This window comes from Ostrinia furnacalis, unplaced genomic scaffold, assembly GCF_004193835.3.
Source record: "Ostrinia furnacalis isolate ACB-3 unplaced genomic scaffold, ASM419383v2 OfSCF2450, whole genome shotgun sequence".
In the NCBI taxonomy this organism is placed as follows: Eukaryota; Metazoa; Arthropoda; class Insecta; order Lepidoptera; family Crambidae; genus Ostrinia; species Ostrinia furnacalis.
This window is the reverse complement of record NW_021132689.1, coordinates 671,410-686,984: the sequence shown is the minus strand read 5'-3', so window position 1 is coordinate 686,984 and position 15,575 is coordinate 671,410. Positions and strand designations below refer to the sequence as shown.

Genomic DNA, 15,575 nt, shown 5'->3' with positions numbered 1-15,575 from the left:
TTACGCCATAGCTCACTAAAACCACTTCTCTCCTGAATTTTTGTACAATGGTGCCAATAATACAATTTGTGAATTTATTAATGTTTTTATTCGTTCAGGTCACTTAGTTCGTTTTTTTTTACAATTTAAATTTCTAAATCTCCGAAATTAATCGCAGTCGAGAGGTGGTGGTTCACATTCGCCAGGAAGATGGTTGACATGTTCGTTGTGAAACAGCGTCTGGACGCCGTCTCCCCAAGGGTATTTCTTCGTGCGTATGCGCATAAATTCGAAATCACGACAGGGCCCTTTATGCGGTGGTTCCTGGCCTAAAGCACGTATGGCTTGGACGATGATTAGTGGAAAGCACACAAAGATCGCCAAGAATCTGTATCTCTTCCAGGTGTCCTTGCCGTGATGAAAGCGCGGGACACAAGGGTTGGGTGGAATGGGGCCAGGCTTGCAGTCAGCGGGCGGGCAAATACGCCTGCCCGCACCCTTGCCTGAGCCACCACAAGGTGGCTGCCTCGGTGGGCAGCAGAGACTGTAGCTCCTTACTCCAAAATTGGAATTAACGCCTGTTCTATAATGCATCATTTGTGTTTGATTATTATTTGCTTTAGGTGGCTGTCTTGGCGGGCAACAAAGGCTGTAGGCCCTCGCTCCGAGGCTCGAATTAATGCATCTACCGCACTGCAACATTTTTTTGAAAATTTTGATGGTTTTAACTGAATTGATAATTTTAATTTTTCATTTTTTACATTGTTGTATTTTGACTATTGCTGTTTTCCTGATCGAGTTTTGTTCTCTTCTGATTGACTTTTATCAGACAAGCACTTGTCAAAATTAGAGTGATAGATTATTTCATTAGTTTTGGCCAGTGTTTCACTTACCTTTTGGTTTTATAGCCCGACCAGGAACATAAAAACCCTCGCCATGTTGCGGAAAACTAATGGTACTAATTTCTTTTAATGGCAACAGTAACTGAAAACTTCATTGACATGTCACCTTGCATGTCAGTCTATTGCTGTCAAAGTGTAAACAAAGTTTATTTTAAATGTGCGCAATTGANTGCGTATTAGGCCGATGTGTGGTCATTATTTCGCCTTTCAAAAAATTTGTACACTTTATGTACAACTTCCTTAAGTTATCTTGAGATAGTCTTACTCATCCTGAGATCTTAATCTCGTGTGCGTCGAACTCAAAGTAGTACGGAATATCTAGCACGTGTTGCCGCTCCGACTGCGCGGCCGAGACTGCCGTATTTGAGGCGCATATGCACGCGTTTCCCTTCCCCGCTACCCGCTGACATCTTGTTTACCTCGTCCCCGCCACCGTCTGTCACCCCGCGGGAAGGTCGCGCATGAGATTGCCGGACTGTAATTGAGTCACCATTTCCTAGTATCACTAATTTTTGAGTAGCGCTTGATAGAGATGTAAACAAAGTGAGGTCACAGCACATATTGTGTTCACTAGCTCCGGATTCCACTAGCCATTCTGATTTCTGATAATGTTCTGAAGCTGACAGTACAAACGCATTACTTTTCTTATTGTCACTGTTTTTCTGAAACCAACACTGCGCTTTTTTATGTCCCATTTTACCACAATAGAAACACTTTTTTTTTATTGATATTATTTGAGTCTACACTAAATAAAACTTAATATTTAGGCTCTTTAATTGAAATTCTAGTTATTTTCAGTATTTTCTTCAATGTTTATATTAAAATAACATTATAATGTATTTTGATTGATCGTGGATTCGGAACGTTCTAGGACATATTCTGAGTGAAACGAAACGCGCGGGAGACGTTCCGAATACTTGTGATAGTGTTTCTTTTACTTCTAAAGTTTAATTAATTAATTAAATCTAAATCATAGGAGCAGTATTGTGAGTTCTCATATCGAAATTATTCAATAAGAGGCTAGTTGACACAAATAGCACTTATTGAAAATAAAAAACTAAAAAAAATCTGCTCGATTTATTGACTGGCTAGGTTGAGAAGTCTGAAACGGAAGTCTAGTCACGGGTGATGACCGACGCCTTTTTGTAGTCCCCTTTATTCTGCTGGCTGTGCTGGAGATCAGAAGTTCTGTTGTGTGTGGTGTTGTGGCATTCTGAGTCGGCCCTAAATGTACCATTCCCAACTCAAACGGGCAGGGCACACCGAAATCCCGCTGTTCGCCGATTTTGTGTCCGATCTTAACAAGTTGTTTCACGACTTCACGTGCAAGCCGGCAGCCCGTTACCGAAGCGAGAAATACTCAATACTTTTGCGATCACTTTATTATCTCACTTCACTTAAACTTGCCTGGGCCCATAACCTGTTGTGATGGAATTAAAAACAACCGATTTACTAACGAATGTATTTTAATGTCCTTGACACACTTTTCTATATTTAGCCAACCCGAGTACAGAAACGTCACACACCGGAAGTCTTAAATCTACCAATTCTACCATAGACTATTGGCACATTGGGATGTGTAAATAAAACTTGATTTTAGAAAATACAACTTGTGGTTTTATTTGCTTCCGAATTGCGATACATTCATAGACGATATTAATCATAGAGCATAGACCAATGACAGTTCAAAAATGCAAATAGTGATGTCTATTACTTTACATCTCCCTTTCTTTGTAAATAAACAGAAAACATCATGTTGTACCTACTTTACTCACTGCTTACATGTTGACTATGACTCACGTATAGGCACTATTTAATACAGTACAACATATTTATGATTATACTAAGATCTAGTTAGTTATTAAGAGATTATTAAATGCCTAGTACATGCATTCACATAATACAGATAATCACTGAAATACTTATAAACATAATATTATTATCATAGCAAGATTATATTCAATGCTTGACATGTTAACAAAATCCAACTAAAGTATCAAGTACTTAAAATAGGCTATAATTTATCATAAAGACAATAGTATTAATTTAGTATCTAGTATCTATCTATCTCGGATTAGCTGAACAAGTTATTTTTCAGTTAAGGTAAGTATGTCATGAATGGTAGGTAAGTATAACATAATTTAAAATACATTATAGCAAACTATTACACTTATTAAGTAAGTATTATTCAAAATTAGGTCTTTTGACTGGTTTAATTACTCTACCAAATCTTGCGCAGTACTGCTGGTCGCACCGGCAGTGTTCCGCCAGATGCGTAACCTTGGACGAGTCCGCGTGGGGTACCAACGGGTCCACGCGGAGGAGTTCTCACCGTTCATACAGTGCCGCCGGTGCATGGGCTTCGGCCACACCCAGGCGCGTTGCCCGGCTCGCGACCCCACATGCGAGCACTGCGCGACCGCCGGGCATACGGCGAGAAACTGCGACAGGGTCAACCTGGCCCCTACATGCGTGAACTGCCTGGCCTCCAAGGTCAGATTCCAAACCGAGGCCGACACCAAACATTCCTCATCCGATCCAGCCTGCCCGAGACTACGCACGATGCGCAACAGAGTCCTTAGCAAAATCGATTACGGAACGCAATAGCGGCGATCACAACCTTCTCTTCTTGCAGATTAACCTCGACAGGTCCCAGTCGGCCTTTAGGGAGATGCTGGCGTACGCATCGCGTGAGGGTATCGGGATGGCCGCTGTTGCGGAACCATACACCGGAGCGGGCAAGCTGGCAAAGGGCACTGACCTAGTGTTCCAGATGTCTGGGCACGGTGATTGGGTCAGGGCGGCCCTCTATGTCAACAAAAGTATTGCCTCAAGGCACAAGGCCCTGTTACTGGCTCAACATTCGACCCCGGACTTGGCAGTGCTTGGAATGGAGGTGGACGGGAGCCCGCTGTACGTGGCATCCGTTTATCTCCCCCCACGCACCGATCTTGCAACATCCCCCACAATGGAGGCTCTGACGGGCCTACTAAGTGCTGTCTGCAACGCCCGCTGCGTCATCTTGGGCGACTTTAACGCCACGCACGCCGTGTGGGACTATGCTCGGCATCCAGCGCTAGCATACCAGCGCTTAGGCGGCTGCTGAGCGAGCGTTTTTTCAAGCCTATCATGTAAGTTTTTTATTTTTATCATGTTGTTTATTATAAATATGAGGTAACGGGAACTCTAATATAGTAAAATTACTATCTCTTTATTACAACATTAGGTGTATCGTGTATCGTATAAATTTTATCTGTTTTTATAATTTCTTTAAATATCCACCACAATTCTATCTGTGGGGACCTATAAGTGGTTTTCAAGTGTTATTAACTGTAAAATAATCAATTATGTAAACCCTGGTCTTCCTAATATAAATAAATAAATAAATCCCAACGCGGCGGGCGAGTTCCTGCACGGTGTCATGCGGGACCGAGACCTCCTATGTCTGAAGTTCTGAACTCAGGCCAGATCACGTTCAGAACTATCACCCATGGGCAGCCACGATCCAGCTCTATAGACCTCACCCTGGTGTCGCATGACATCGTCTCGAAAGTTCGCAACTGGCGCACCGATGACGCGGCGGCGGCCTCGTCGCAGCACGTGGCCATCACCTTTAAATTCAGGACCTATTCTTCCGGCTCTGTGCCTCTGCCACCACGTCAGTCTACGTACCGTTATCAGACATCAAGGACGCCCGACTGGCGGGTCTTCAAGGACAGTCTGGTAGTCACCATCGCCCAGGCAGACTTGGACCCGGATAGAACCTAACGAAATCAAACAATTTTTAGACGAGATGGTTGTATATTTGACGAACTTAAAATTAGGGGGTATAAATATTATGCAATCCCGAAGAAAAATTGGAATTATGGGATTTGTTATTTGTATTAAAAGCGTTGTTAAAGTTTACGAAACTCAGGTGGTAAATAATAACCTCCAATTTCTGAGCACATACAAAATGAGTCAGGACCATCTAGAGTATTTTTAGTACCATCACGGCTAAAGGAGGATTTAACAACAATCCATCTGCACAACAGTTTAAATCTGCCTTTAAGAGGATGTTAGTACATGGAGAAATTAAACATATAACGTCAGGAAACTGTATTCCTCTCGAACATTAAACATTTTAACGCTAACGAAACCTGAATTAGCAATAAATAAAACATCTGAGAAAAATAGATTAATTGATAATGAACCTGTAAATACAGAAATGGTTGAAAAAATATTAATGAAAGATCACGACTATTTAACAGACCCAAGTATTTTGACTGAATTTTCTAAACATATAATTATATACATAGCTGGTTTTGTTGTAAGCAAACTGAAAAAAGAACTTAACTGTGAGGAATGTGTGTCAGCTATAGTATGTAATACTAAATATGTTAGCCTACAATTGAAAAAAGACAAAGGCGGACTGTGTTATCCTACAGTAGATGTCATAAAAATTTGCGAAATTTGTGAAATTATATTTCGTAGGAATAAAGGATTTTATTAAAAAAAAACATTTAACCGACCTAATGCAAGAAAGTCTTAGATACTGTTTAGGATATCCTTTTTTCTCCAAGACTTCACATTTTAAACAACAAACATTTCTTGACTGTCACTATTCGCTCTTAGTTAAAGCCATAAGTTTAAAGTATCTGAAAGTTCGAATATATTATGCAGCTAAAAAGCTTTCAGAAAACTCTGACATCGTCAGGAATTTTTATAACAAATTAATTTTGTTTAAGGGTCAGTGATACTGATGATTAAAGTATTATATTATTAAAGTGGTTTTTTATTTAAATCCTCAAAAATCAATTTAACCTCTAAAATATAGAAAATTAAAACCGACTTCAAAAAACCTGCAGTAAAAAGTAAAAAATAATTACGTTATTTGTTTATTGGGACAAATTAATATATACCTACCATGATTGATATTCTCGGAGTCGGTGCCAGCCTGCCTAGTGCCAAGTTCAAGAAATTTTATAAATTTACCGGCACCGCCTCCAAAAATATCAATCATGGTAGGTATATATTTGTACTTATAAACAAATGTAATATAAACTGACTTGGTGACAATGGAACCACCTCAGAAGTGTACTCTAACAGAACAAAAGCCGTGAAAAAAGCCAGTTATATTTTTGGATGAGACTTACATCCACTCATCACACACGGCTGAGCGTTGTTGGCAAAGTAATGAATTTGACGGGATTTTGAATCCTGTTTCTAAAGGAAATAGGTTGTAGTACATGCTGGTGGAGAAACAGTTTTGTTGAGAATGCCCTACTTATTTTTAAATCAATCTTTTTTTTTTGTTCTTACTTTAATATATTATGTATAATGAAGATTTTTCTCATTTACTGTTTTTTAATTATTTTTTTTTTTAATAATACAATGCTTAAATTAGTGGATTATAAAAAATCTTAAAAAAGTACTCGATTTATACAAAACATCGATGTTTTCTTCCAATACATCGAAAGAAAAACCCCTAATACGCCTTGATAATTATTTATTTCACATAAAAATATTGTACAGTTCGCATTTATTGTATATAAATTATCATGAATCCTGGGTTAGTGAAAGCAGAAAGCACAAATCTGCCCAAAATCGGCACATTGATGGTTGCAAAATTTTTTGCTTCAAATCCTGATTTCTGCTCAGCTGAGCTAAGGAATGTTAAGATAACTAACTAAGTACAATTCATTTACAACTTTTTTTTTAATATAGACCACATCATTAAATGGAAATAAGGCAATAAGTAATCTAACCTCTGACCAACTATTGCTAAATTATTATATTATTATTGCAGGAGAATCATATGGTGATGATGCAATTGGTTATGTTCAACTTAAAAGGGAAAGTAAAATCTGCACTGTGAAATGTAAAATGTGTCCTAAACATAAGGTGCGCTCTAAGCAGTATACAGTTTCAGCAGTCATTTATGAAGAAGAAGAAGAGATTACAGTTCTTTGTCAAGATTGTCCAGCTGCAGCAGGGGGCTGCAAACATGCTGTTGCATTTTTAATGTGGTTTCATCGTCGCAGTGAAGAACCATCTTGCACATCAGTAGAATGCTTCTGGAAAAAATCCAATCTTTCAAAAGTCGGCAGCACAATTAAAGTGTTAACTGCAAAAGAATTAAAAGCCATTTGAGGTTAACAACTTAAACTATCGAAATTGGTAGATTCGATTGTATTCTAGGTAAATATTTTTTGGAAAATATTGTAAGTGGCAGTTTTGATAGTTTACTTTATAAAATATTTATCGAATTTACCAGTTACTATACTGTTCTACGCTAATTTTTGGTTAGATGACAGATCCAATTTTAATTGACATTAATTTTTAACTGACTAAAAAACTTTTTTAGTGTACCTACCTAGTGGCTTTATTATGTTTTAGGTATTTTTTCTTTTATTTTAGAATCCCCTGCATAATACAAGGATTACACAGAGGAAGAATGGAGGATATTGAATGATATTTATGAAGATGTTTTTCCAACATCACAAATAGAATCGGATGATGACAAGACTAATGATATCCAGGCAAATGATTCCAACAGCGTTATACTTGCCAGCGAAGAATGCACACCAGTGCCATCACCCAACTCTAGACAAGACTTTACCTTGGGGTCATCACCAACGAATGACCCAGTTAATACGCTAAATAAAGACGTCGAAGAAGGGATACCAACACCATTACCCTCTTCCGAACAAGAAAATAACTTCGGGTCACCACCAACTGATAACCCTGTTACTACTCTAAATAAAGAAAATGCGCCGTTTGCACTTTTTTCCGAACAAAACGACCTCAGTGCAACAACGCCACCAGTACCGGAAGACCATAACATACCAAGCATAAATTCACTAATTTCGACATCTGATAATGACAATCCTTCTACTCCTAATTCATCCACTACGCGCAAACGCAAACCAACTTACAAAACCGATCCTGGTCGTAAACGAAAACTACTATATGTACATATTTCAATTCATGGTGGAATATTATAACATAGATAACAGTAAAGTTTTGTGCTCTGACACGAACCACGACACCATCCACAGGTTGCTTTTGATTAACNGCCCGCAGAATCGCTAAAATCAAGTGGCAGTGGGCGGGGCACATAGCTCGAAGAGCTGATGGCCGCTGGGGCAGGAAAGTTCTTGAGTGGCGACCACGAGCTGGAAGACGTAGCGTGGGCAGGCCTCCCACTAGGTGGACCGACGATCTGGTGGATCTGGAAGGTCGCGGGAAGTACCTGGATACAGGCGGCGCAGGACCGGTCTTTGTGGAAATCCTTGGGGGAGGCCTTTGTCCAGCTGTGGACGTCTTTTGGCTGAAACGAACGAACGAACGAACCTTTTATTTCCGCTTAATGAGTTTTCTCCATGACCCTGTGTTTCCCTTTAGGAATNAAAACATCTGCAAATTAGTGGTTGACAGAACACTTTCAAGGAGCGAGAGTGTGAGCTAATTTCATTGTTCTAGCAGTTTGCACGATCAACCGCGCTATGGCTACAGTCAGTAGCTAGGGTTACCATGTTGATCAAAGAAGCTAGGCCAGTAGGTACTTATATTATGAAATTACGCTTAAATATAAGTGGGCATATAAGTATCTCCATTTATCAAATTGTATTATTAAGTATAAGCCTTTTCAGGAAGTCCTATGTGTTAGCAGAAATATTTATTTATTTATTTCTGCTGCCACAGTTTCATTGTTTCAGTTTCAGTAGGTTATACTTAACTTAAGTATACAATTTTGTTTAGTACTTAGCTAGCACATGTAAAGAACGTAGAACATTGCCGACCAGTGTTTCCACTAGAACGATTTCCTTTCCCCACACGGCAATTCAGATTTCCCCTTCTACGGACTTTTTTCCCCTCAAAAATTATTTTGCTGTAGTTTTGACACCACACGCCACACCTAAAATTTATAGTTTATTTATCGTTCTTCTTCTATAGTCTATTGTATTAATATTATTATTTACACAAAATTCGTCAACAAAATCATCGACAGTCGACTTTGCAGATTACTACTATTATTTTGATATAGCTGCACATCACTAGCTATCAATTTCCTCATGAATCATCAATCATGAATAAAATATAACTAAACGATTTGTGTTTTATTTACAGACTGACCAGAAATATAATAAAAACTTGGAGTTGTGTACTCATTTTTTATTCCAAATTAGTTTACGCTGTCAGCGCATACATTTTTGCACATAATAATATTTTAGGCCTCAAACAGAATTGAAATAAGGGTAAGTATACGCCACCTGCTCGTGTTGTCGCTTGTCGCAGTTCCTTTCATACGGTAACACACTAGTCCACGGTAGAGTCCATAAATAATAAAAGATTTCGTGTATGAAAAATCCACTAGATGGCAATACGCAGGCGTGACTTGTGAGGTCCGTCCGAGTGCTGCATGATTGGATATTTTTGGCATAGCATTGATAGATACTGTCAAAATTCACCAATCGTAGCAGCTAGAGCCATCATTTATCATACGCGAAAACCCTCATTACTTCCGAAAGGATTTATCTACGATTTCCCGCAATTTCCCCTTTTATAGTCTTTCCCCTTTTCTTTCCCCTCTTGACCCTAATTTCCCCTCAAAAGGGGAATTTCCCCTCAATGTGGAAACACTGTTGCCGACGACTATGAAATGTCAAGTTGACAGATCACCAATTTCCATAGAAAGTGGTGCCAGCTGGTGTATGAAGAAGGTAAACTAGATGATAAAGCAGAGACAATTGGTAAGTTTTCTTATACCATAGACTAAAATAAGGCAAAGATCATAGACAGCTCTCTCAACAGAACGCTGTGTTTTATTAAGGCACATAATAACTTTGTAGTGTTTATTTAGGCACACCCTACATATATTGTATAATGTTACTTTCATAGGAATTTCACACTACAAGTTGCGCCTCTACTCTCGAGAATACACGATGTAATTAACGAACATAGATAAGAATAAGTACTATTAACGAAAGCGCTAATATAGATGACCCACGCTGAACTGTCCCGCCAAACTCAATGACAGGGGGGCGCTACCATCGTTCAACTATATGGTTTCCAACATGGCAAAAATCTGAACCAGCGATCCGGTATTGACGGTGGCGCCCCACTGTCAATGTCATCGACAGGACAGTCCAGTATTTTGGAACTATATCTTTATTTAGCTTTCATAAAACAGAGAATGTAGAATCGATACCCCCACCATTATCTGTGCGTGGAATGTCATCCATCTGATTTTGACATTTCTGTCATGTCGTCTGATTGGTGTTGTTGTGTCACGTAAACAAAGTGTTATATTTCGAGGGTTTTTCGCTTCTTTAGGATTTTTCTTCTCTTTACTTTCACTTTAGAATAAAACTATGTTATCTGCTCTTAAAAAACTAACCAAAAGCGGCGATGACCGCTGTCCAGCTCCTGTTCCGATGTCATCATCGCTTCAGAAGAAATTCTCACGAGGCGTTCACTTTAACAGTAAATAACTATTTTACTTTACTATTTTAATACATTTATCACCAGTTTGTATTGCCTACAAAATATGGAATATTTCATATTTTATCGATCTGAAAATAATTCTTATTTGATGAGAAACTGAATAAATTAAAATGAAATGTTGCTTACCCAAATGTTTACATCAATAGTGTAACATGTACATGGATTTCTTCCAGTGAAAATATTAATAAAGGGTGATAGAAATGTGGGAAAATCATGCCTCCTTCAAAGATTACAGGGTGGACCATTTATCGAAGATTATGTGCCTACGGATCAAATACAAGTAGCACCCATCAATTGGACTTACAAGAATACTGACTATATAGTAAAGGTATAAAGTACACAACTAATAAATAATCATTTTGGTATGATTAATGTGTCATATCAAAAAATTTTATTTTTGATACAATACATTGAGTAGTAGGTATGTTGTTTGAATCAAATGTATTTCTATTCTTTTAGGTAGAAGTTTGGGAAGTTGTTGATAAGGGTCGTACTAAAAAGAAGCCTCCTCTAGGCCTTAAGCTGGAAAACCAAACAGCTCCAGCAGCCCCTGAAGAGGGCTATGAGACTCCAGTTCTGGACGCTACATTCCTAGATGTATACAAAAATGCTAGTGGTGTTATATTGATGCTAGATATTACAAAGCCCTGGTAAGATATATTACTGATATTTTTACGATAATAATAATTGAATATTTAAATCTTTGAAAATTTACATCGTCAAATGAAGGTACCATGAAGACTGCAACTTGTTTAATATTGATAATGTGATTGGTATAGTGATTTCTGCTTGAGAAAAATACAGCTCAGTCCTATTCCCATTTGCCTCATATGCAGATCTCAACTGCTAATAAATATGGAATGTAATAACAAACCATGTTGGCCTGACCCGTAACAATATTCAAAAGTGAAGGGTACAGGGGCAAAACAAGGAATGTCCCTAAAATTCAAAAGTATATTTTTGATGGCAATATTTTCGATTTCCTGCGTATTTTTATTTGAAATTATACAAAAAGCGTAAAAACAAGTAGGAGTCATAGTATTGTATGTATTCCTATTAATAGTTTATAATTTTAAGTGACACATAAGAATGTTTTAAACTTTAAAATGTTCATTACATAACTTTTTGTTTTTGTGACATTTCTTGTTTTGCCCCTGTACCCTTCAAGTACAATATTTGGCAACTTTAACCAATATTTGCAGGACATTTGAATATGTTGTGAAGGAGTTGTCAAGGGTGCCGGCCGACTTGCCAGTGGTTGTGCTGGGCAACCACTGCGACATGCAACACCACCGTCAAGTGCATATGCATCACATTGATCAGGCTCTACATAATGCAAAACTAACCAGGTAACTTTATTACTGTGCTTGATTGTGAAATCTATAACCAACCTGATATGAATGAAAATAAAAGACAATTATAACGATTTCTGGCCAACCAACCAGTTCTAATTTTCCCAATTTTTTTTGCTTAAAGAAATTTAACTTCGCATTTTGTTCTTTTATAAATTTTGCTCACATAAATTATTACAAAAATATTAAATGCTTTCTGAATGTATACTATTTATTTTCCAGGACAGCACCCGTGCGTTATGCGGAATCTTCTATGAGAAATGGTTTTGGATTGCGATTGCTACATAAATTTCTTAGTGTACCATTTCTGAGACTGCAACGAACAAGTTTGCTGGAACAACTACAGAGGAATCAAAAAGATATAGAAGAGACTGAGAAAGAACTTGATGATTTCCAAGTAAGTGTTTTCCATTTAAATAATTATACAAAAATAGAATAAAAATTAACTGATAAAATACTAATTTAATTAATTTGGTAAAAAATTATCCTCCTTATTTTAAACGCCAATGATTTGTTAAAAAACGGTTTACTGTTTGCGATTATTATTGCAGAAATAATCCCTATTTATTTATCTAACTTCTTTATAACATATGTACTTTGTTTTTTCCACAGAATTCAGAAGAGGCCCACTACAATTCATTCCTGGATAGGTTAGCGAACAAGCGAAAACAGAACTCTAAATCAGATCCAAAGCCCAGCAGCGATCGTTCTCCGAGCATCGTTATAGGTGCTGGCAAGCCAATCGTGCCACCTCACATTAATCCACTGGTGAGTTTTTTTTCAATATAATGAGAATTTCCTTTTAATTGCATTCACCAGTTGGCGCCATTGGCGAGTAAGTAAATCATACGTGCTTGTGGCTCAAAAAGTGGCACCAACCAGGGAGCGCTAAAGCTGTAGGAGGAATATCCCATTTGTATTTACCAGTTTGGCCCCACTATTAACCTTTTCAACGCCAATGACGGATATAATTATGCGTACATCAAGTTGACCGTCAATGATGGATGTTGTAATCAGTAATAGGCTAATTGAGTATTATGTAAACTGAATAATAATGAATACAATGATTATTTTGATATAATTTATCAAGTGTGGCGTCAGAGTGATGGCTTTTGTATTTGACGTGGCGCTGAAAAGGTTAATTAAGGTCCTATCAATCATCAGTGGCGCCAACTGGTGAGCGCTATCAACGAAACTAATAAATAAAATGAAAAAATAAATTCATTAAATAACTAATATGATGTTTTTCTTCAGCTCGCACAATCTCTAAACCCTCCGAAACCACAGAGCAATGTGGTAGAGAATGCTCAGTCATCACAGAGTCAATATGTGAGCACTGAACTAACAAGATCTAAACCAACTGTCAGTTTAGATATGACTCCGTCCAAACCTAATCAAGAGAGGTAACATATTTTTTTATTATTTATTCTTGTTATTTTATTATCATGTAATCTTTTCTTAACAAACTTTATCTGTTTTAGTGAAGTAACCTCGCCTTCACATGCGAATATATCATCGTCTTCCGGTGCACTAGACGAGTTTTATGCAGGAACACTCGATAGCAGTTTCTTAGAAGACTTAGCACCTCTGTCCAATACAAATCAAGAATATTACGAAACGGACAGGTAATATTATAATAAATAAACAAATATAATAATCAAGATTTATCCTTTATTAATTAAATATCTTGGTTTGTAGTGATGAAGAGAATGGAACAAATCCGAAAGTAACCGTCGATCAAGATGACTTCGATTTTGTCGGCACTCCCACATCTGAAACTACAATGGAGGAACCAAAAACTTTATTGTCTTCAGATCATCACAAATCATTTCAACCAAGACCTGAAGAAGAGGACGAGTCTCTAAACAGATTTATGAGACAGACGTCAATAAGCAAGGAAAGTTCAACGCAGGACGAAATGAGCGTCAATCACTCTTTGCTCGACAGCAGCCATAGCATACAAATGTCACTTGATAACGATTTCCCACTATGGGCAGGCGATACAAGCGCGCGAAGGTCTCCAGAAGGTACTAAATCAAATTGATAAAATAAGCAACTATCATTCATCTTTCTACCTACATTAATAAAAACTTGATTTATATATTCCAGGTGGAGAAGATCCAGATATACCTAAAGAACCGGAAGAAAAGGTAATTAAGTTTATTTCAATGTTTGATTCAGATTAATATAATAAAATAACCCTTGAATAAAGATGAGAAAATTATTTTTCACTCGTTTATTCCTTACTCATTTACAGCCAGAAAAGAAGCACAAGAAAAAGAAATCCAAAGACAAGGATAAGGGCGATTACAGCGACAAGTCTGATCGAAAAGAGAAGAAACATAAGCACAAGAAATCAAAAGGCGAAAAGCATTCCTCTAACGCTCAGCAGGACCTTTTGTCACCCTCTGTGGGCGCAGGATTCTATTACGACGACTATGATAGCATTTAATCTGAAATAAGTACAAGACGCATTGAATATTATTAATGTATGTGTATGTGCAATATGTATATAAGGGTGTTAATTGTTCCATATCTACGAGCATGAAGGTTTATTAGTATGTTATCGAAATCGAAGGGTCAAGGAGTGAGTCTTTTAACCTCCATACTTACAATTATGGCTGGCACAGATTACATTAACATCCTGTGTACAATGTATTAGCTTTGTATGTTGTTTTATGGATCTAATATTAATCTCTTTAGTATTTAAATATTAAAATATTTTATTGACAACTTATACTCGTAGGTACGCCAGCCTCCAGCTTTTAAACGTTTTAAAAGCGTAAGCAATGCTTTTTGTTGTATTTATTAACCAGAAGACAGCAAAGGTCCTCTAGTGTCCTTTTTTAACATGAACGATCCGAATTTGTCTTGTTGTGGATAATAAGACACACTTGATCCTTGGCTGGTTAAAATTACTAGTCAATTGGAAATCAGTTAATCTGGGTATCTAGCCATCAGGTAACATTGTCAACTGCCCAATAGATCATAATATCTGGTTCTTCCAAATCCGGACATTCAAGTCTTAATTTGTTTTGGAAATACTCATTGCGCAAAGCGCTACGCTCCTAAGGCATAATATGTATATTTTGTCGATCGTTGTAAAGTCGACTTCTGTGTAATATATCAGAACAAAATCGAAAGCATAATGGGTGCTTGGCATACATCGTTATTTATAAAAGTCATGTCGTTCACTCAATACACGTTGTACACAAAGTACAATAAATTAAGTTGCCCTCATATAGGGTCTGTCAGAAATAGTTTTGGAATCGAGTCACTGTCAAAAAGCACTAACACACTGCCTTCCAGCTCGACACAAAATACCTTGCTGCAAGTATAAAAAAGTTCCATCTTTCATAAACCAAACGTCCAAACTATGTCAATCTTTGTGTGTTTTTATACTATTCCTATGACTAATTTAATTGACTAGATACATGATGTTGGGTATCGTTAAAGATATTCTATTTTTGGGCTATCATTCATTGGACGAATCAGTGGCAAAATGTAGTTCATAAAACATCTTTAGCCGTTACCCAAACACCAGTATGCTCAAACTTGTATAAACTAACATATTTTATGAAATAACCATTGCAGTCTTACTGGCCTTTTACCGTTTTTAATGTTATGCGATTGCAATATATTTTATGAAGATACGGTTAAATATTAAATATGCTTGTTGTATTAATAAAAATTGTCAACAAATTCACTGTTTATGTTTGATTGGTATCTTAAAATTGAAGGGAAAAGGGGGGAAAATCCGAAATAGATGGGATATGATTTCGAACAAAAGATTTTTAATAAATAGAGTAATTCTATTCAAAATGTAAATGTACAACCACATCGATATTTTATT

General features: G+C 37.3%; 2 protein-coding genes across 2 annotated transcripts; one reads left to right on the top strand and one right to left on the bottom strand.

Annotated features, from left to right (window-relative positions):
* Positions 1-98: 98 nt before the first annotated feature.
* On the bottom strand, positions 99-891 carry LOC114355638 (uncharacterized). Its single transcript, XM_028308578.1, has one exon. It carries the CDS (start codon positions 679-681, stop codon positions 148-150), a length of 534 nt encoding a protein of 177 aa, XP_028164379.1. The 5' UTR covers positions 682-891; the 3' UTR covers positions 99-147.
* A 9,224-nt stretch (positions 892-10,115) lies between these two features.
* LOC114355654 (rab-like protein 6) lies at positions 10,116-15,075 on the top strand. The gene is made up of 11 exons (XM_028308612.1): positions 10,116-10,349; positions 10,544-10,698; positions 10,830-11,020; positions 11,573-11,719; positions 11,945-12,119; positions 12,335-12,490; positions 12,977-13,125; positions 13,204-13,347; positions 13,421-13,749; positions 13,832-13,872; positions 13,980-15,075. The coding sequence occupies exons 1-11, from the start codon at positions 10,238-10,240 to the stop codon at positions 14,172-14,174; spliced, it is 1,794 nt and encodes a 597-aa protein (XP_028164413.1). The 5' UTR covers positions 10,116-10,237; the 3' UTR covers positions 14,175-15,075.
* Positions 15,076-15,575: the final 500 nt, after the last annotated feature.

Bases quoted from the DNA above. Each gene is read 5' to 3' on its own strand.
- LOC114355638 (XM_028308578.1), bottom strand. From the start codon at position 681: ATGTTGCAGTGCGGTAGATGCATTAATTCGAGCCTCGGAGCGAGGGCC.
- LOC114355654 (XM_028308612.1), top strand. From the start codon at position 10,238: ATGTTATCTGCTCTTAAAAAACTAACCAAAAGCGGCGATGACCGCTGT. The intron at 12,120-12,334 runs GTAAGTGTTTTC...TTTTTTCCACAG, and splicing joins AAGAACTTGATGATTTCCAA to AATTCAGAAGAGGCCCACTA. The intron at 13,348-13,420 runs GTAATATTATAA...CTTGGTTTGTAG, and splicing joins GAATATTACGAAACGGACAG to TGATGAAGAGAATGGAACAA.